At 34.2% G+C, this 21,518-nt stretch overlaps 1 protein-coding gene across 4 annotated transcripts in view; it reads left to right on the top strand.

Moving 5' to 3' along the window:
- The window catches only part of AP3B1 (adaptor related protein complex 3 subunit beta 1), a 261,409-nt gene that overhangs the window by 63,430 nt on the left and 176,461 nt on the right, over nt 1-21,518 (top strand). For 3 of the 4 annotated variants that reach the window (XM_047853236.1, XM_047853230.1, XM_047853242.1), the window contains exons 4-7: nt 5,145-5,240; nt 6,207-6,367; nt 9,141-9,207; nt 18,427-18,609. In XM_047853236.1, coding sequence (XP_047709192.1) covers nt 5,145-5,240; nt 6,207-6,367; nt 9,141-9,207; nt 18,427-18,609 — 507 coding nt within the window. Of the gene's footprint in view, nt 1-4,736; nt 4,875-5,144; nt 5,241-6,206; nt 6,368-9,140; nt 9,208-18,426; nt 18,610-21,518 lie in introns of those variants that run through there. The other variant, XM_047853249.1, reaches the window with a different exon arrangement.

Here is a 21,518-nt window from a genome sequence, read left to right as displayed (position 1 = left end):
ATAAAATCAATTTGACTCGGGTAAATTAAAATCAAAACAATTAATTTAATATTGGACTTAAATTAACTTGATAAACCACTCTTTCTAAGAGTCCAATTAATAGGAGAAATGTAGGCTATATGTATGTAATCTAGTATTTGCAAATTTGACTTGTCATTAATTTAATAGATATTTATTAAACAATATTTGTATGCTTGTTACTATATATTTCTGAATTGATAATATCAAGAGTTAAACTCTCTTTGATGTATTATGGTCATGCTATCTTGAGCTTCTAATTTGATGTTGTTTTATGGCTTCTGATGTAAGTGCAGGTATCTGAAAAAAATTGAGATTTGACTTAGAAAAATTGTGAGATATAGGTAGAGCTGTTATCTTAGTGTTTTAGGACTAGAGTCTCTAGAGAAATGCTAGAGAAAGCATTAAAAGATGCTTTCTGTGCGAGGTTGTTAGTACCTTACATATATCAACTCATTTTATCGTCACAAATAACTCTGTGAGGTTGATTCTGTCATTTCCCATATTTTATATATGAGGACAAGGTAACAGAGAGGTTAAATTATCAGATAAAGGTCATATTTCACAGTCAGAATCCAAAGCCAGGTGGCTTGGCTTCAGAACCCATCTTAGACCATTCCCCTTTTTAGAGCCATCCTTCCTGCTTGATGCTTTCTTCCTCCTCCTCTCCCTTAGTGACTTTGGCCCCTTATCAACATCTGGTATTAGCTATCCTTTGGGAGGTATCTGGCATTGATATAACTATTCTTATGACTTAGAGATGGGTAGAAATGAGGAAGTCCTTAGAAATTGGTAGTAAATTAACTAGTTCCCCCTGGACTTCTAGTCTTCTTGTAAACAGAAAATTCTATGTTATTTATTGTTCATCCAAAACTGTTTGTACTGTTCAGGTAGTTATAATAGAACTTTCCTATTTGTTCATCTCTTCCCTTTACACTCAGATTCTCATATACTGTGTAATGTTCTGCAACAAAAATGTCCCTATAAACATAATTATTGGTGTATTTGTTTGGGTTTCTTTTGTTCTTGAATTACGTTGTTTTTTGAAACATGCTTAATCCTCTAATATGAGAAAACTGACATAAGCTTTTTAAAATTTATGTTTAGAGAATTGACTGATGTTTCATTGCTATCAAGTGCAAAATTTCATTTTTATAAGTACATGCTGCCTTAGACACACAGTTAAGCTGTACGTCATCTTCCATTTGATGTCAAATGATACCAAAAGTTACCTAGTAAGCAATCAGTGGTTATAGTACAAAAATAATCAAAGGTTTAGTCAATAACTCATGAAGTTTGATGTACTAGTATTGATAAACTAATTAAACAGATCTGCCTGTGTTCTGCCAGCCTACTGGGGCTCTGCTATGATTAGCTTTACAGCAAGGAGTGTTGTAACATTGAATGGAGGTAACTGATCAGAGAATGGTGTAGTCACGGAGCTTTAAGTACTCCCATTTCTGGTCACAGAATGGTTTCAGGGAAACTAGGCTTTCTCTGCACACCTGCAGCCAGTCAGTGCACAGGCCTCTTGTGGTCAATATTGATTGATTCTTATAACAGAACTAGAACAAATTTGGTGTTTTGCAACCTTCTGTGATTTAATATTGTTATGCTTTTTGCTATAACAGGCACAAAAGTCCTTCTCCAATAGTCAGTAATTACAGCAATGCCTGCTAGCTCAGCTGTGGTTCTGAATGTTTCAGTGTTGCCAATATAAACCCCTGGATATATTCTGGAGTTCATAATTCAGCTTTAAAAGTTGGCTGTACAGTTACTTCGTAAATAAAGGTGTTGCTGAGAAATAAATCACAGGAAGATGAGGGGATGGGTGGACTCTAACCTATTTCTTCCAAAACTTTCCAGAGAACTGTAGACTGGGTCTGAATATAATTAATATAAAGAAAGAACATTTTAAATGATTAATTTTTAAAAATCCCACAAGTTAGGGGTGCCTGGGTGGCTTAGTCGGTTGAATGTCTGACTCTTGATTTTGACTCAGGTCATGGTCCCAGGGTCATGGGATTGAGTCCCGTGTCGGGCTCTCTGCTGGGCGTGGAACCTGCTTGAGATTCTCTCTCTTTCTCTTTCTCTCTCTCTCTTTCTCTCTCTCTCTCACCTTTTCTCCCCTTCCCCATCTGCCCCTCTCTCCCGCTTATGCTCTTGTGCTCTCTATCAAAGCAAAACAATAATTTACAAGTTAAAGACTTTTGGAGACAATCTTCTTCTTTTTTTTTTTTTTTAAATGTTTTTATTTATTTCTGAGACAGAGAGAGACAGAGCGTGAGTGGGGAAGGGGCAGAGAGAGAGGGAGACACAGAATCTGAAACAGGTTCCAGGCTCTGAGCTGTCAGCACAGAGCCCGACACGGGGCTTGAACTCACGGACTGTGAGATCATGACCTGAGCCGAAGTCGGCCGCCCAACCGACTGAGCCACCCAGGTGCCCCTGGAGACAATCTTCTTAATATGCATCATTTTCTCACAGTATGTTGGTGTTTTATCTAGGAATCTATTTGGTGAATTATAACCATTGGTGGAAGTTAGATTCCTGATATAGCAATCTAATGAGAACAGCCTTAAATTTTTTCAGTATACCACTGGGCTGTGATGTTTCATTCAGCTAATTATTGAGCTCTTACTACATGCCAGCCATTATGACAGGTTCTGCGAATATACAGGTGAATAGGAATGGTTCCTGCATTAAGTAGCCCCATGTTCATCCTAAGATGGATTTGGGAAGTATCTTACATGTGTCTGTGTGTTGATTTGGTATATTGAAAATGCTACAAATCAGTCAACTAGGAAGTGTTTATTGTCTTTTGGCATTGTTGTAATCTTAGGAACTTAAATACCTGGTTGCGAAGAAAGGAATTTTGGGGCAGATGATGGACTGCATTGGGCACTGAGTTTTAATTTTTTAAGGGTTTTAGTTTTGTTTTTAGGACTTTGTCGATCCATTCACCACTGAAGAGTATTTGGAGATAATTTTTTTGTTACTTTCATCTATAACCCTGTCTATATAGTATAGAAAAATGGATTGGTATCAACTTAAAATGGTGTGTTTAGCACCATTTCTTCTTAAAAGAGAAAAACCCCACCAGGATATTTACTCAGTATGGCTTAATGTAGTCAGTGTACTTTTAGAAAATGTATATTTTTATTTTTAAGATTTAGTTGTGTCAGTGGAAGCACCTTACATGGAACGTAGCCTTAACTTGTTTGTTCTACTTAAACTTCATTTGTAGTTTGGGGTTCTACACTGAAAGAAATATAGACAAATTGGAGTGAGTTCAGAAGAAAGCAAACAGGATAGTGAAGGAACTCAAAACTATGCTGTGTTGGGGTACCTGGCTGGCTTAGTTGGTAGAGCACACGACTCTTGATCTTGGGGTTGTAAGTGCAAGCCCCACGTTGGGCCTACCGCTTACTTACAACAAAACTATGTTGTGTCAGAGGAAAGTGGAGTATGAAGGAAGTAGTTGTCTTTAAAGAAGTTCATATTGGTTAGTATGACATAAAATATGGCCTGGTGTAGCACTCTTTTTCCTTTCTAGCATCAATTCCAGCTATTTCCAGTTACTTCCCCTCATTTCCTGTGCTCTTTGAACATTCCATAAACTTTTAGGTCTGTACTCTGCTGATGCATAAAAAAACTACTCAGGCAGTGGTATCTGAAGATATTTCAGAAGGAAGATTATAGTGTATGAGCTATGTCAGAAGGAAGCAGTTGATGAATTTCGACTCACATTTTAATTTTTATTTAATTTTTCTGTTCATCATAATGCTGTTTTAGACTTAACTGATTAAATTGCCATTTAGAACAGTTGTCAGATACTCCCAGTCTTATGGAGTTTTTATCACATTAAATTGGTATTGTCATACCTTATTCTTACTGAGCTGAAAATATCATGTAATATATATTGGAATGTGAATGTGAATATTACCATACAATCAGAGTTGCGGCTCCAACACCTTTTGATGAGGAGACATAAGTTCATATATATACCATGTAGCTAGAGGATAGAATCCAAGTTCTTTCTAGTATTTTTATCCTTCATTTTGAAAATACTTTTATAATTCAGTTACATTTTAATATAACATTTAAAGAATGTTCTTTTTCTTTTTTAAGTTTATTTTTCTTTATTTTGAGAGAGAGAGAGAGAGAGAGAGAGAGAGAGAGAGCGAGCGAGCGAGCCAGTGAGGGACAGACAGAGAAGGAGACAGAATCTCAAGCAGGTTTTGTGAGGTCAGCGCAGAACCCAACACGGGGCTCAATTCCATGAACTATGAGATCATGACCTGAGCCAAAATCAAGAGTCAGACACTCAACCAACTGAGCCACCCAGGCGCCCCTTAATATTCTTGTCTGAGTTTTGCTCAGGGATTTTTTTTATTCCCTTTGAGAGAAAGTGTTACCCGACAGAGAACTGGTTCTGAACTCAGGTTCACCTGCTCACTGCTTGAAAATCAGTAGAAGGACAAGTGATGGTGGGAAAGGAAATGTCACTTTATTCAGGAAGCCAGCAGCCTGGGAAGATGGTGGACTCATGTCCCAGAGACCATCTTTCCTGTCCAGGCAAACCCAGAAGGTTTCAAAGGGGAAGGTTCTAAGTGGGGTTTTGGGGGTTGGGGGTAGGCTGTCTGCAGGAGGAGGTGGTGCCTGGGGGAATGGCGTATGTCAACAGGACCCCGAACAGACCTGCTGGCATCAAATATGGTCAGGACTTCTCTTTTGGGAAAGCCTGGTCCTTCTCTCCTTAAGGCCGGTGGTCTGCAGATCTCAAGAAGAGTAGGTTAGTTCATCTCAGGACCAAAGGGACTTAGGTCAGCAAGCAAGGAGTATATAAGCTTGAAGTAAGTTAACCCTCAAGACTTTTTGTTACAGAACAACATGTTGCTCTTATAGATTGGATTATCAAAATGCTTATTTCACAAGTTTTTTCTGTTGCCATTCCTCATGCTACAGTATATTATCTTCATATCACAATATAAGCTATGACTAGGTTCAGTTATTTTATTTCACAAAAATTGAGAATGGATTTGGTATACAAAATAATGAATTTTTAATTTTCAGTCTGGCTAGGATTACGTGATTTTTTTCTTTTCTTTTTTTTTTTTTAACAGATCAAGAAGTTAGTGTATGTTTACCTGGTCCGGTATGCTGAAGAACAGCAGGATCTGGCACTCTTGTCCATAAGCACTTTTCAGCGAGCTCTGAAGGTAAATAGTAGAGTGAGCCAGCAAATAGCTACAAGATTTGTGCAAAGCTGAAGGTGTGTTATTTAAAGAAGTGGACCAGTAATCTACTAACTGGCGCAGTATTGTTTTGAAAGACTTGAAAGGCCTCTCACATTGCCTATTCAGTGTCGTCAGAAAATAATATGTATATAACCAACTAGATTTTTCTCTCTGTTTCATTTTCTACATGTTTCTTTATGTTCTTCGTAATCCTTATCATGCACCCAAGAACTCTTCATCACTATACCTAATTGTTGAAAGTGTGCAGTGAGGGGATGTGACTTTTTTTTTTTTTTAAGTTTATTTATTTTTGAGACAGAGAGAGACAGAGCATGAACGGGGGAGGGGCAGAGAGAGAGGGAGACACAGAATCGGAAACAGGCTCCAGGCTCTGAGCCATCATCCCAGAGCCCGACGCGGGGCTCGAACTCACGGACCGTGAGATCGTGACCTGAGCTGAAGTCGGTGGCCGACTGAGCCACCCAGGTGCCCCGGGATGTGACTTTTTTTTTTTTTTCAATATATGAAATTTATCGTCAAATTGGTTTCCATACAACACCCAGTGCTCATCCCAAAAGGTGCCCTCCTCAATACCCATCACCCCCCATCAACCCTCAGTTGGGATGTGACTTTTGAAAGAGAAAATTTATAGCCTGCAGCGTTGTGTCATTGTGAAACTCTAAAAACCCAACATGTTTAGTAATGAATGATCAACTAGAATTATAACCATTACTTTTCTTGTTCAAAGAAATAAACATTTAGTAACTCTTTTTCCTTATCCAGTGTTCATATACTGGTTCTTTAAATAGTGTGTGTGTGTGTGTGTGTGTGTGTGTGTGTATATGTGTTGTTACATTGAATCCTGTGAGCACCTGTTAGCTGTCTCATAGAGATGTCTTTGAAATATTAAACTTGAGATTTTGATGCATATTTTTACACTCTTTCTAGGACCCAAATCAACTAATCCGTGCAAGTGCTTTGAGAGTTCTGTCAAGTATTAGAGTACCAATTATTGTACCTATTATGATGCTTGCTATTAAGGAGGCTTCTGCTGATTTATCACCATATGTTAGGAAGAATGCAGCCCATGCAATACAGAAATTGTACAGGTAGGTGCTTTGTTAATAATACCAAAAATGTTATATGGAATGTTATAGCCCATGGAGGCTTATTTTATTAGCCTTAGAATTAAGGCTTATCCTTATACTAAGCAAAACCCAGTGACTGTTTTTCTCCTCACATTCTTTAGACATCTTTAATTTTATTTGGGTTATAGAGACCCTATCCTGGTTTTTACTTGTGAGCCTGTTAGGACCTGTGATAATGTATAGATTTTATAACTTAAAACTGAATGGAATTTTAATTGTCATTTTTGTAGTGTGTCTGTCATGTACACATACACATAAATTATCAGAAACTTAAGATTTTTTTCTGTTCATTATAGGGTAGAATCTTATGCGTATTATCTTTTCAGCTTACTTTGTTCTCCTTTCTTCCACCTTTTCCATCCTTCTTTCCATTCCTTTCTGATGTTCCCTTCCTTGCTTGATTCTTGTCTAGAGGTATTTTATTGAATTTTAAAATGCTCATTTTGAAATACAGCACCATACCATATTTGTATGATATTTATTAAAATATCATATGATGCCTCGATGTTTGTGGGAAACAAATTGCTTAAGTAAAAGAGTTATTATCTGTAATAATTTGGTATTAATTTCTGTTACCATTGATTCCACAAGCTTTTATCAAGATCATTTTGTGGTTTTGGTGTCAGGTTATATGTGTAAGGTGTATGAAAATGGTAGAGGGTGTATTAACACATATTTGGTGAAAAAAATAAAACAATGAAAGGCAGTTCATAATTAAATAAGATATTAGCATATGATGCACACACACACGCACACAAAGGCCGTGATTTTTTTAATGTTTATTTATATTTGAGAGAGAGAGACAGAGCACGAGTGGGGGAGCGGCAGAGAGAGGGAGACACAGAATCTGAAGCAGGCTCCACTCCAGGCTCTGAGCTGTCAGCATAGAGCCTGCCACTGGGCTTGAAGTCACAGACCATGAGATCATGACCTGAGCCAAAGTTGGACGCTTAACTGACTGAGCCACCCAGGTGCCCTACACGAACCAGATTTTGATAGGATATGGCTCAGAGGTGATCAGGGCTTCATAATGTAAAGATGTAATGAAGTGGGGTTAGGAAAGACTGCTTGGAGAAGGGAGACCGGAGCTAGAATTTGAAAGAATTAAAAGGTTTGTTCAGATAATTATAATGGTTAGCAATAAACTTATAATAAGTGTATAAAAAGTAAAAACTCATTAACTCAGGTTAACTGTCAAAGTTATATCATACTTATCACTCTTCTTTTTACATGCTTGCAGAATAAGATCCAAGCTTACTATGATGGATTAAAAGTCCATCACTGGACCCTGTTTTACCTCTCCAGCCTCAGCCCTTATTCTCCTTGCCTGGAATTGAGTAGCTTGGTACTGGCTATTCGTCCTCTACATAAAATATTTTTATCTTATTACCATCTGTTTAGTCTTTACCTGGAAAATTTTCTCCTTTCTTTAGTTCTAAAGTCAAATTGTTAAGATTCATCTGAGATGTCACTTTTTATAAGAAACCCTCCTGCCTCCATTGGTGCTCTTGTTATTCCTGTAATCCCTTATACATATCTCTGTTATGTGGTATGCTTATGTTTGGGACTTTCTTTACTAGGCAGTCTTATTTACCTTTATATTCCCATTCTTCAGGTTCTCAGTAAATGGACATTTCACTTACATGTTAGGAAGAAATTATATTGTCAATATTTCAGTGCTTAGAGCTACTAATAGGCATTTCCTAATTTTTTATATATGTGTGTGTGTATATATATGTGTGTATATATATATACATATATATATACATATACATATATATATGTATGTATATATATATGCCTTTGCTTATAGTTTTTGGTTTTAGATGTCAGATTTTGTAATACATTTAGTTCATTACTGAACTAAAATGATAACAAAATTCTTATTTGGGAATTCTCGGTTTTTGACCGTAGTATATCCATAGTCAACAATGATCACTGTCTTATTAACTTTTCTCCCTTGGTTAAAAAAAGAATTTGTACTTTATCTACTTGTAATTACATTTTTAAGATTTTCCAACTATTTTTTAGAAGTGAACTTGATATTTATTTGTTTTTAATGTTTATTTATTTTTGAGAGAGAGAAAGCAAGCATGAGTGGGGGAGGGGAAGATAGAGAAGGGGACAGAGTTTCTGAAGCGGGCTCTGAGCTGACAGCAGAGAGCCTGATGTGGGGCTCAAACTCACAAACCCATGAGATCATGATCTGAGCTGAAGTTGGAGGCTTAACTGACTGAGCCACCTAGGCGCCCATGAACTTGATACTGTCTTAATGTTATTAGTATCTGGATTTAGTTAATATGAGCAACTTTATAATTTTTTTTTTTTAATGTTTATTCATGTTTGAGAGAGAGAGAGAGACGGAGTGTGAGCGTGGAAGGTGCAGAGAGAGAGGGAGACACAGAATCTGAAGCAGGCTCCGAGCTGTCAGCACAGAGCCTGATTTGGGGCTCGAACTCACAAACTGCTAGATATGACCTGAGACAGAGTCGGAAGCTTAACCGACTGAACCACCCAGGTGCCCCAATATGAGCAACTTTAAAGAAAAAGATTAGGACACATTTGGGAGAAAAACATCCCATTTTATTTCAGATTTGTTTTCTATCTTCACGTAATTCTTGTTCTCCTTCCCCCCTAAACAAATTTCTTAATATTCTTGAAATGATTAGCTTCATTTAAAATTAGAATTAAAGGGAAAAATGTTAATGTGTGTTCTTTTCTTTTTATGTTTTAGCCTTGATCCAGAGCAGAAGGAAATGTTAATTGAAGTAATTGAAAAACTTTTAAAGGATAAAAGTACAGTAAGTGATACCTTTTTTTATATCAAAGTAGAATTTGTGTGTGTGTGTTTTAAGTTCATTTATTTGTATGCGTGTGCAAGTGGGCAAGGGGCAGAGAGAGAGGAAGAGAGCGAATCCCAGTCAGTCTCCATTCTCTGAGTGCAGAGCCCATTGTGGGGCTGGATCTCATGAACCGTGAGGTCATGACCTGAGCTGAAATCTGAAATCAAGAGTTGGACGTTTAACTGATTGAGCCACCCAGGCGCCTCAGTAAAACTGTGTTTTATTTGTATAGTATAATTTTACTGTACTGTATATTTGATATAATTATTCTTACTGATTTGAAAATGGTATAAATATTAATGGGCCTTATTAAAATCCGTGAAGGAAAAAAATGACTTTAGAAGAGAAGTATTACATTTAGAATTTTAGCTTGTTACACGTTTCATCATCAGAGTCTGAAGAAGAACAAGTTGGAAACAAAAATCCTTTCTTTAATCTGTGACTGAATTGTTGACTGCTTTTAGTGCCAAAGTTTTTATTTCAAGCGATGATTTATTAGGATTTTTAAAGGTTGAATCAGCTGGAAACAAATAATTGTTTTAAAATGAAGTACTAAGAAGTATTAAAGAAATACTAAAAAATACCTCTTTTAGAGGAGTATGTTTTAGTATTATAAATGTGTATTTTTAAATATTTTAAATATTAAAAAATACTCTATGGGCTCCGTACTGGGCATAGAGCCTATTTAAAAATATTCTGAAACATTTTCATATGTGCATGACTGTTTTATTTCTGGTAAGAGTGAGCTTACTGGCTAATGTTGTCATCTTTCGTGAATGTATGTATCTCTTCCCCCTCCTTTCCCCACTCCTGTTCTTTGAGTGTAGTGATAATGAGATCTCATAATAGTGATGACCCATGGGGTCTGTGAGCCGACCTCTGGAGGATCTGGTATCTTCGATGGAGGCTTCTGTACCCACCCCCGCAGCTGACACTATCAAGGAAAAGGATTTCTACGTGTCTTAGGATGCTGTCATCAAGTAGCATGTGTATCTGTGCATAGCAGCTGTCTAATAGAGTAGCCACTAGGCTCATATAGCTATTGTTGTATGGCTTAACATATGGTTTATCCGGGAAAATGTTGATTGTGCACTTGGGAGGAATGTATAATCTGCTGTTGGTGGGTGGAGTATTTCTGTAGATACATGTTAGGTCTAATTGGTTTATCGTGTTGTTCAGGTCTTCTGTTTATTGATCTTTTGCCTGGTGGTTGTATCCATTATTTAAAGTGAAGTATTGAAGTCTCCTATTATTGTAGAGCTGTCTGTTTTCTCCCTTCAATTCTGTCACTGTTTAATATATTTAGGAGCCCTGATGTTAGGTGCATGTATATTTATAATTGTTTTTAATCTTCCTTTTGTCATTATAAATGTCTCTCTGTTTCTAATAACACTTTTTGTTTTAAAGTCTGTTTTGTCTATCTATAGCATTTCAGCTTCCTTATGGTTGCTGTTTACATGATACATCTTTTTCTTTGCTTTTACTGTCAACCTGTTAGTAGTTTTGAATCTAATATGTGTCTCTTATAGACACCATATAGTTTTTAATTCACTGTGACACTATGTGCCTTTTGATTACATGGTTTCATCCATTTACATTTAATGTTATTAACATAGTTGAATTTATAGCTGCTGTTTATTGCTTTTCTGTATCCTACCTTTTTTGTACCTTGTTCCTCCTTTACTACTTTTTTTTATAAGTAAATATATTCTTTTGAACATTTTAATTTCTTTAATAAGTTTTTCACTATGTACTTTTCTTTTTTCCACTATGTACTTTGAAAATACTGTATTTTACTTGAAATTATGGGTGGGATCCTAACCCATCCAGCAAATTTTTTTGTGTCTATAATGTAATAGAAATCTTCATTGTATTTCTTCTATACTGTTTGATGTAATGTAGGAGGTAAACAAATATAAATTTGCCCAATAAATGAAGATAGAAAAGAAATTTAATTCCTATTTAAAAATGTTTATTTAATTTGAGAGAGAGAGAGAGAAGAGAGAGCATGAGTGTGTGGAGGGGCAGAGAGGAGAGAGAGAATCCCATTCAGGCTCCACATGGAGCCCAATGTGGGGCTCAATCCCATGACCATGAGATCATGACCTGAGCCAAAATCAAGAGCTGGACACTCAACTGACTGTGCCACCCAGATACCCCTCTTTTTTGGTCTTCGGTGTGGCATACTTGTTACTCTCTTCTAGGACCCAGATTAGAAATCAGTATTATTATGGTTAATTTGGTTTTATTAATAATATAAAAACATTTATTTCTTTGATATGCAAGACATTTGGTATAAACCGTGGAGAATAGAGTAAGATCTATAAGAAACAGATCCTTTATTTTAATGTAATTTACCATGATTTCTCTTGCATTATAGACTAAAAGAAATTTGTTGCATGGCCCAGGAATGAAATCATGAATGAAATATATATGTGTGCATGTCTTCCCAAACAAGATACGCCACAGCCAGAAATTACAGTCTTTGGAATTAGACAGAATTGGGTTTGTCCTACACTTCTGCCCCATGGTAGCTATGTATTAAGCCTTCATAAATTTCAGTTCCCAAATTTGTGTGGCTTGTAATTTCTAATGTATAAAGTTTTATTTGTGTTGAAAGAGCTGTTGTATGTAAAACCCTCATTATAGTGCCTTGTGCTGTAAAAGGGGATTAAATAAATATTCCAAGTAAGAAATAAATGACACAAAAAGAATGTAAAGGATATATATTTTTTGTAAATTTGAGATAGTCGGTTATTGATTTCTGACCATTTATTTCTAAAATATAGTAGAAAACATTGAGTACTTGTTCATAGTAGGTATTTAATATTTGTCGAATGGTTGTGGAATTAATTTGGTACGTTTTTGGTGATGGTAATTATGGGTTTACTATCATTTTTAGTATTTTGCTTCCCAAGTGGTATACATCATATTCAGTGTTCACGAGCAGATCTTTTGGGGGCTTTGATGGTCTCTTATATGAGGCACTCCTTTTTCCTAAAGTGTTACTTACACGTTTATGTAGTTTTTAATCAAAAGGACATCTATATCTATTTTTCTATCTGTATTAAGTGGCAAAGTTTACACAGATGCCTCTAATTCCAGTACAACAGCCCAGGATTCCTTCTAGCCTCTTGCCTTTTCAGCTTCCTTCTCCAACATTAAAAAATGTGGCTTTCATTATTGACAATATATTTAGTTACTTGTTGCGTCCCAAGATGCAGACAAAGTGTTTCAGAATTGCTAGCATGTGCCTTTGTGGGAAGTGGTGAGATGTGGACTGCTAATTGAGTTAAATATTGGTTTAGAGTTGTATTGATATGTAGTCTTCTTTGATGTTACTGTAAATTGAAATTGCTTCATCCTTATATCATTGAACTTGTTATATTGGTATATAAAAAGGGCTATTGATCTTCTCTATGGTAATTTTATATCCTGCTCCTTTACCAAGTTCTTTTATTGTTTGATTTAATGATTTTATTCATGGTTTATTCTAGAAAATATAATGTCTGCTAATAGAGTGATTTCACTTCTTCTTTTCCAACCCTAATGACTAATTAATTTCTCTTGTGTAATTATATACTTGGGTACTTACTAGTATTAGTATAATATTCAGTAGAAGTGGAGATGGTGGGCATCCTTGTCTTATTTCAGTCTAAAGGAAAGTGTCCGTAATGTGTCTGCGTTAAGTAAGATGCTGACCCTGATGATTTCCTCTTTATCTTTGAGACCTAATGGTTTTAAATGGTGTCTCAGGGTTATTTGATGTGGGTTAGTTTTTTTTCCTGGTACTCATTGAATGTTTTTAAAATGTAGGTTTCTGGCAAAGTTTTTGTTGTTGTTTTGTTTTGTTTTTTTTAAGATCATAGTTTTAAACATTACTTCTGCTTAGTTGTTACTTTCATTTCTTCAGGGATTTAAATTTTATGTAGGTTGGATCTTCTTTGCCTGTCTTACATTTCAACCACTGTGGGTTTTTTTTTTCTTCCTACTTTTCTTTAATTCCCTTTATTAAATTTTCATTCAGCTGTTTTCTTGCAGGGGCACCTTGCAGTTTAATCATCATGTCTGATTATTTTCTTCCCCTCTCAGTTTCTTTCCTGGTTTCAGTCAACTCCTGTTACATTTCTTCCTGATGTCTTTTGTTTATTTCTTTTCTCTGTTTATGAATTTCTGATTCACGTTCATTTTTCTGATCTTCATACACTTCGTTGAGGGTACTTCATTTTGGAGTGTTGTGTTAGACAGTTTTCTTTTGTTTTGTTATTAATTTTTTGTGTGGGCAATTTTCATCAGTTGAATTGTTTTGATTTTCATTTTCTGTTTTCAACACTTGTAGCTTACTCACATCTTTACATTTTCTTTGGACAGGGTTGGTGGTTTGAGTTTGAGGTAGTTTGCAAGATTCCTAGCACAAGAAAACCGTTTCTGACAGAATATCACAGTATGCTTTTTTATTAGATGGCTGTTTTGAGGGAAAGCATGTAGGAAGGGGTGTATGTCCTAAAGTTATTTTGATTTTGTTGTTGTTCTTCTGAATTTCCTCCTCTTATTTCTTCTTTTCTGTCACCTTACATTTTCTAAGGAATTCCTCTTTCTCTACCTCTTTTTTAACTGTTTTCTTCTTGAAATTTTTCTTTTCCAAGACAATCTCATTGAATCTACCCTCCATCTCCTACCCCCTTGAAATTTCTACTTTGTAATCCACTGTGATCCATGAGGAATCTTAGATAGTATGTTTACACTTAGAATACTCTTTCTTTTCCTCCTGTTGATTTTAGTTCTTTCTTTTGCTCACCACCAACTTCTGACTGTTTTGGTAAAGGCAGTTTTTTTCCTGACTGCCACACGTCTTTATGAGTTTTTATGATATAAGCATGAAAGATAACTCTCTGGCATTTAGGGCTTATTTTTCTACTTACATGTAATTTGAAGTTTGGGGATTCTTTGTTTTTTAGTTATGCTTAGGACAGTTTTTCATCTTTGTTTTTTCTGGCTTTGGGATGGGAGATTCATGTTTACCTAGGTACCATTAAACTTGCTTACCCATTATTTAAATTAATTATGTTTTGAGAATATTTTGTGATAATTTTTTCCTTTGTATGATTACATTCTGTGGTAGAAAGGTTTAAAATATTCTGGTATTTATGCATATATATATAGGGATTTTAGCTTTATGATTACTTAGTCTTGTCTCTTGTAATTCTTTGTTGAAGGAAGACAGCTGTATTTCCTTTCTCTCCCAAGTTAGTATTGGTATTGACATTTAAAACAGTAAGAATTCCAAATAATTTTTGTTTAAAAATTTCCCATTTAAGGGAACTAGGTCTGATTTATTTCCACATTTTGAAAAGGAATTTATTTGTTATCATCAGGAGCTTTTGGGGATTATTATTGTCATGTTGACATTGCTATTGCTGCTGACAAATATCAATTTGAAAGGTGTTAATCTGTTTAAAAACTTTTCTTTACTTAACATATTGGCTATGAGATACACCTTCTGTTGCTTCTTTTAGCCTAAATGAAGACTTTCTAATAAGTTCTCAAAGACAGTTCTATAATTCTCATTTTAAGGAAAGATAGAAATACAAACATAACTAAAATAGAATGCTCTTTCCATTTTACTAGAGTAAGACCAAAATTTATCATATGAATAATCCTTTCCTAAAAATACGTAACTTTGGTTTAAGGAATATAGTTATGGTTAAGGAATATAAGGGTTATGGTAAAATAACTAGAACATTTTAGGGTTACTTAGGTAACTGTTGTCTGAAGATTATCTTTAAATTTTGAAAGACACCTCACAGTTATAGTCAGTGAAATTAAAAGAGAGTATGTTGTTTATGTTCCATTATCCTCAATCAACAGTTACAAGATGTTTTTTACATAATTTCTTTATTGTATATTTCTAGATTTACTATTTTTATCCTATATTCTCTATTTAACATATCTTAAATACTTCTTTACTATATACCTTTTCTGATATTCTATTGTAAATTCATTTTTAAATTTTAATACTTTCTCTGGTTTTTCTTTAAGTTAGAAATCCATATTTGTTGAACAATTTAAACATAGCAGTGGACATCTTTTATTTAGAATACCTCAAAAGCAGGGTGGTATTATTTCCTTTTCCTTTCAGGTTAATTGTAAAGAAATCCTTTTGATAGCATTTAACTTTCTAATAGAAAACAGAGTTTCTTAAGAACACAGATTAGGTCATTGCTTACTGGAAAACTTAGTTGTTTATATATATTTTTTATGACAGAGTTTCTCCTTAATTTACAAAATGATGTTTAATGAATATATTGGTAGTTCGTAACTAAATTATAGGGGTAAGACACCATTTTATAGGTTATTGATTTAATGTTGGTAAAAGCTTCACTGTAGTGGGCGAAAAAAAAACCCACACCTCTGATTTTGTGCAGATGTTTTATTGTGATAGATCTATTATCCAGCTATTAGAAGATAAATGACTGATCTTTCCCATTTTCCATGCCTCAAGAAAATTGAAATAAGAAGGGGAATATCATTTGGGCTGTATGATTAGGGCAGGTTGGATGGCCATTAATTTAAGAGAAGAAAATCTTGGCAGCATTGGCCAACTTATACCATATTATCAATCAAACCTTGATGCACTTCTTGTGATGACCCAGCACTCTCAGGTTTTTGCAACGTTAATTAGAATTCATGACAAAATAGATGCAAGGAAACGTTTTGTACCCTTCATAATTTTATAGAAAATTTATTGTTATTAGAGGAACCATTTGCTTAGTGTGATTTTTTTCATTACCAGCTTGTCAACTAGCATAGATAATCTGGAGAAAATATGAACTCCATAGATGGGGTGTCACTTTTGTTGATGGTTCATGTAGTTTACCTTGGAGCACAGCTAATGGCTGAAGTTCATAGCAACAGCACAGAAAAACGTGGCAACCAAGGGAAGATAAATGAACCATGTTTATAGCTTTAATATAAAAAATACATAAATGGAAAACTGCATTTGAATTTGATGAGCTCATTGCTAGTTTTGTTGGAGTGATTTATTTTTCACCTTATATAAAAAGCTACTATTGACACAGTGAGATGGAAATTAACTGTGTGTTTTTGGGAAACCAATATTTTTGGTTTTAAAATCTGAGTAGATCATTTTATTTTAATTCTGGAAGTTTTATAGAATATTGAACATTTAATAGACCAAAATTATCGATTCTGGCATTGGTTAGCCTAGGGTCAGTTTGTTAAATCCATACGATAAAATATCTAAAATGGTCAGTTTTATTTTGTGAAGGTACTTTTCTTTATATTCTTCCTAATTATTTTTGTGTTTTCTTAAACTTTATTTGTACTTGAGTAATTAGTTTCTTTTTCCATGTTTTCTGTTAATACTTCAGAATTATGTTGTACCTATAGCTCTTGGTGTAATAAATTTAATACCTTTTGGTAGCTGATTTTTCTTTTAATTGTTTGGTGTCTACTAACCACTTTGAAAAAAATCTGGTAGTGTTAGGCAAAATAACTTGATTTTACATAGTATTTCTTTAATAGAAACTTTGTTGGATTGCTGCTTCAATTTCACTGACTATTGTATTCTAAGTGGTATTATTTATTTTTGTACTTTAATATCCTTTACCAATTCATATGTGTGTCTTAATGTAAGATTGGCCTAAATATAAAATATATAGATGGATAATCTATTTCACAAATACTAAGTTATTCTATAGTTTGAGGTCATAAACTTAGTTGTTTTTAAGGGATTTTTAAATAATACTAATTCTAAGCATTTAGAAATATGATTATCACAGAATATAATTTTTGAAGAGTGATTTATGCAGAAGATATCAAAATGTGGAGATGAAAACATGAACTTAACATCCTTTCCATATCAATAGCAAATGGGAAATTATATGTATAATACATTTTTTATTTAGTTCACACAAATAATCAATTCTTTGCTTTTTCGATTGAAGTGCATTCATGCTGGGACCAGCAGGCACCAGTACATGGGCAGGGCTGGAGTCAATAAATGCGGCTTCACGTTTATACTGATTGGTAATTCATAAAATCCCCACAGGACTGGAAACTTGTTTAGCATAATAGCAAGTCTATATTCTGAGCTGTTTTCTTTCAATTGTATTGTTGGTTGCATATTAATAAACTAAATGTCAGCCAAGTAGAGGGACAAACACTAAAAATACGAATATCATTGTATCTAATATTTTTCAAAAAGTACCATTTCAGTAAGTTACATTTCTATTTAATTGCTTATTTTAAGTCATTGGGGAAATTTTAGACACTAAAATGAAGATCCCTAGTGTTTAGAAAGAATATGATATTAATTTATTTTTTCAACAGTATTACATTTTGGCTAACTGCACATATATCAATGGTACATATATAGAAGTATTTGTATATTATGTATTCTGCTTAGCTTGTATCTTTATACCAAAGATATCTTAATTTTACCACTTTGTATGACAATTACAAAACAGCATTTATGGTTCATTAATTGGTCTTTGAGGGAGCTGTCTTTTGTTGGTAATATATTATTTCAATTTATACACATTGTTATATAGGTTATATAAAATTTTAGCCTTTGTATTTTCTTTGTAAATATATTGGTAAAAATTAACAGGTGGATTAAAATGTTGAAGATTTGAAAGTGTTTTGTACCAGAAACACTTACAAGTTCCTCAAACACTTTAAGATGAATTCATTGTCATTCTCATTTTAGACTGACATGATGTGGTCTTTGTTATTGTCTTGATTTTTCTGAATGTTATGTACTAAATAATAAATCTTTAGATTGGAATTTAGGTTAGCTTAAAAATGAAAAATGTACATGACGAATATGTTGAGTCCATCCATGTGTGAACAATTCATTGATATTTAACGTGACAAAAAAATTGTTGGATTTGTAGTACTGATACTTCTCTAATTGTAATACTTCAGGAAAGTATTAGCTTTTCAGACATGTTACAGCTATAAAAATTCTTTGAGTGAGTGACACTTAAAATTTGTTATTTAGACAATCATTTTGTTAATTAATTAACTGAATTCTTTAAACATTCATTGTCATAACACTGATTGTATCTCTGTAATGCCTAAATAGAATCTTTGATGGGGAGGAAGATTCCCTAGACACATTTTTTAATGAGTTACTATTTCTTTCTTTTCTAGCTGGTAGCTGGCAGTGTTGTGATGGCTTTTGAAGAAGTATGCCCGGATAGAATAGATCTGATTCACAAGAATTACCGCAAGCTCTGTAATTTACTAGTTGATGTAGAAGAGTGGGGGCAGGTTGTCATAATCCACATGCTAACTCGATATGCTCGTACACAGTTTGTCAGTCCTTGGAAAGAGGTAAGTGTTGAACAATCTTCCACTTAATGAAGATTAAGAACATGGATGGGCTTTTAAAAATGTGTATAGGAGTAAGATAATAGAAGTCTGCATATTTATGGAGGACTTTTTTCTCTTATGTTCTTTTGGAAAGCAGAAAATAAATATAAACGCAAGGATAATTTTTCATTATTTTGGTACTGATTGACCTGTCTTTAATGACATAGTGTATAAACTTTTAGTATGATACCTGGCAGGAGGCCCTTGTTAGGAGCAGCAGCGTGATACAGTGTTTTCAGGGATATTGCCAAATCATGGATTTTTTTTGCAGTTTGTTGCTTTCATATCTTTAAGTCTCAACTGCTCAAGTGATTCAATCATACAAGTGGGTAATGTGCTTCTAGCACATGTAAATTTAAGAGAATATCTTGCCTTTAATGGTAAATATTACTGACCTTTTAAACTACTTTTTCCTAGTTTTGTATTTTAAAATGTTTGTTTTCCTTTTTTTCACTTAAGCTGATAGAATTTTAGTAAAATTAATAATTAAATATGCCTTAAAATGAAGTTGTTTTCTTTGTGCGTATTAACATTAGAGGTATACCTACCTAGACACATACCTTCTTGTTACTTTATTGACGATTGAAAAAATTTTACTGCATAGTTTGCAATAGCGATCTCTGTGTGTATATATTTAATATTTAAATGTAAGTTTTAAACTTGTTTAAAAAAAGAAATCATTAAATCTTATAAGACTAGCACATTCATTCTCATCTTGTGATATTTCTTTTTTGTCTTTTTCAAAAGCAGGTGGAAGTGGGTGGGAGGGAGGTTGGACAAAATGAGTGAAAGGGAGCGGGAAGTACAGGCTTCCAATTATGGAATGAATAAGTCATGGAGATGAAAGGTACAGCGCAGGCAATATATTCAGTAGTATCGTAATAGTGTTGTATGGTGACAGATGGTAGCTACACTTGTGGTGAGCACAGCAGAATGTGTAGAGTTGTGGAATCTCTATGTTGTACACCTGAAACTAATGGAACATGTGTCAACTACATTTAAATTAAAAAAAAGTATAATACTTTTTTAAAAGTAAAATCTATAATAGATTTTTAAAATCAACTGTGTAAAAAGTAAAAGATCAAAAATCCCCCAATTATGTCATAATGGTTTGTATAGAAACTTACGCGTAGGGCTTGAGTGCTTACTACATTTCACTTTTGTTATTTAGAAATAAAGGAAGTGGAAAACGTATGTAGAATGGAGGAATGTTCATAGTACATACTTTAAGATGTCATGTTAAACTTTCAGATGTTTCAAGAAGTTTAAATGTTTAAAATATTCATCAGTGCTTTTTACGGTAACTAAGTATTATTCATACTAAAAAGTATTTAAAAATTTTTAAAGTATATCTTTATCCAGAAGACTATCTGTATTACTGACTCCATCTTAATTTTAATATTAAGAAAGTATTTAGGTTATTTAAAATTGAAGTATGTTTTGAGTTATTCATATATAAAAGTCTCATGCCATATAAGACTCTTAAATTGATTGCTTTTTATATAAAATAAATTGTATTAATCATTGAGCAAAGTGAATTTCTGATGGCACTTTTGCTGGATTAAGCAACGACATGCCAGTGCTGTAAAAGTCTTGGCCCTTTCATGTAAATGATAACTTTGACGAGAGATTTTTGTTGCTAATGATAGCTTGTTTGATTTCAGCGGGTCCTTTTCCAGAGTGCTCTTTAGATATTTTGTTTTCCTGTTGTAAGGTTATTATAAAGTAATTTTGCCTTATCTAACCACTGTCATTCTTTGATAAGATTTTAAATTTTGCTTCCCTGTCACCATCAAATCATTTTCAGTATCTGTATGCAAATGATCCTTTGCTTTGTTATTATGTAGAAATTACAGTTAAAATCTTTCCTTGCCATATCTTCTAAAAATATGTAACAGACTTTAAAATCTCTATTTTTGTAGTTTGTCTATTTGTGTTTCTGTTCCTTGAATTATATTTCATGTTATTTTACATAAAAGTCATGTTTAAAGCTATTTACAAAGCCAGGAAGTTAAATTTTGTACTGCCATATATATTTACTCTTTTGACAGATAATTTGGCAAATTGGGGCCATATGTATTCCTTGTGTTTTCACATGTGGATTCTTTGGACATTAATTATTACAAACATGAGATGAAATCCGGTCATTGTCCTGGGTACATTGAAACTGGGCTCAGTAATTTCTTACCTTTGCCACTTACTTGCATTCTGACCTTGGCATTTTCTCTACATTATGTGGTTAATAGACTTAATTCACTCGTTTTCAGATGTGCACCTCAGGCCTCAGGATGCTGTAACATTGCCACAGGAACAACCCCGGGGTGGTGGTGGGGGGCGGGGGGACAGTGGTGGTCTAGACTCTGCAGCTCTCTGGGTTCTTGCTTCTGTTCCAGACAGAGCAGCCTTCATCTTTGTCCGCCCTTCATATACAGCTTTGAATATGGCTTCCTTTGAGAAAGATTCCTTGGCTTAAAGAAAAAAAAAAGACAAGAAAACCTTACTAAAAATAGAAGATTTCTAAGGGTTTAGGTAACTATAAACATAACTTTTTTTTTTAATTGTACAACGAGGTGAGGCACATGGTGAAATAAAAGCGAAGTCGTCCTTCTCATATCATAACCTCTTGGTTGACCCCTTAGAGGCAACTGCTTAATTTCCGTTGTTGTAGTGGTTATAAATTTTACTTTGGATAACATATTTCACTTTATTTGTTAATTTAAAGTGGTATCAGTTGATTCCAAAATAATCAAGATAACAGGCTTGTGTCTCTTTGTATACATATGTATTCTGTTCGGTACCAGCGGGAAAGATTTGAAAGGGTCATTCTTTATTGCAGTATTAGAAGCAAGGGATTGTCCAAGATGTTAGAC

This window comes from Prionailurus viverrinus, chromosome A1 (genome assembly GCF_022837055.1).
Source record: "Prionailurus viverrinus isolate Anna chromosome A1, UM_Priviv_1.0, whole genome shotgun sequence".
Classification (NCBI taxonomy): Eukaryota; Metazoa; Chordata; class Mammalia; order Carnivora; family Felidae; genus Prionailurus; species Prionailurus viverrinus.
Note: the sequence above shows the minus strand (reverse complement) of the source record. Positions and strands in the feature narration are given on the sequence as shown.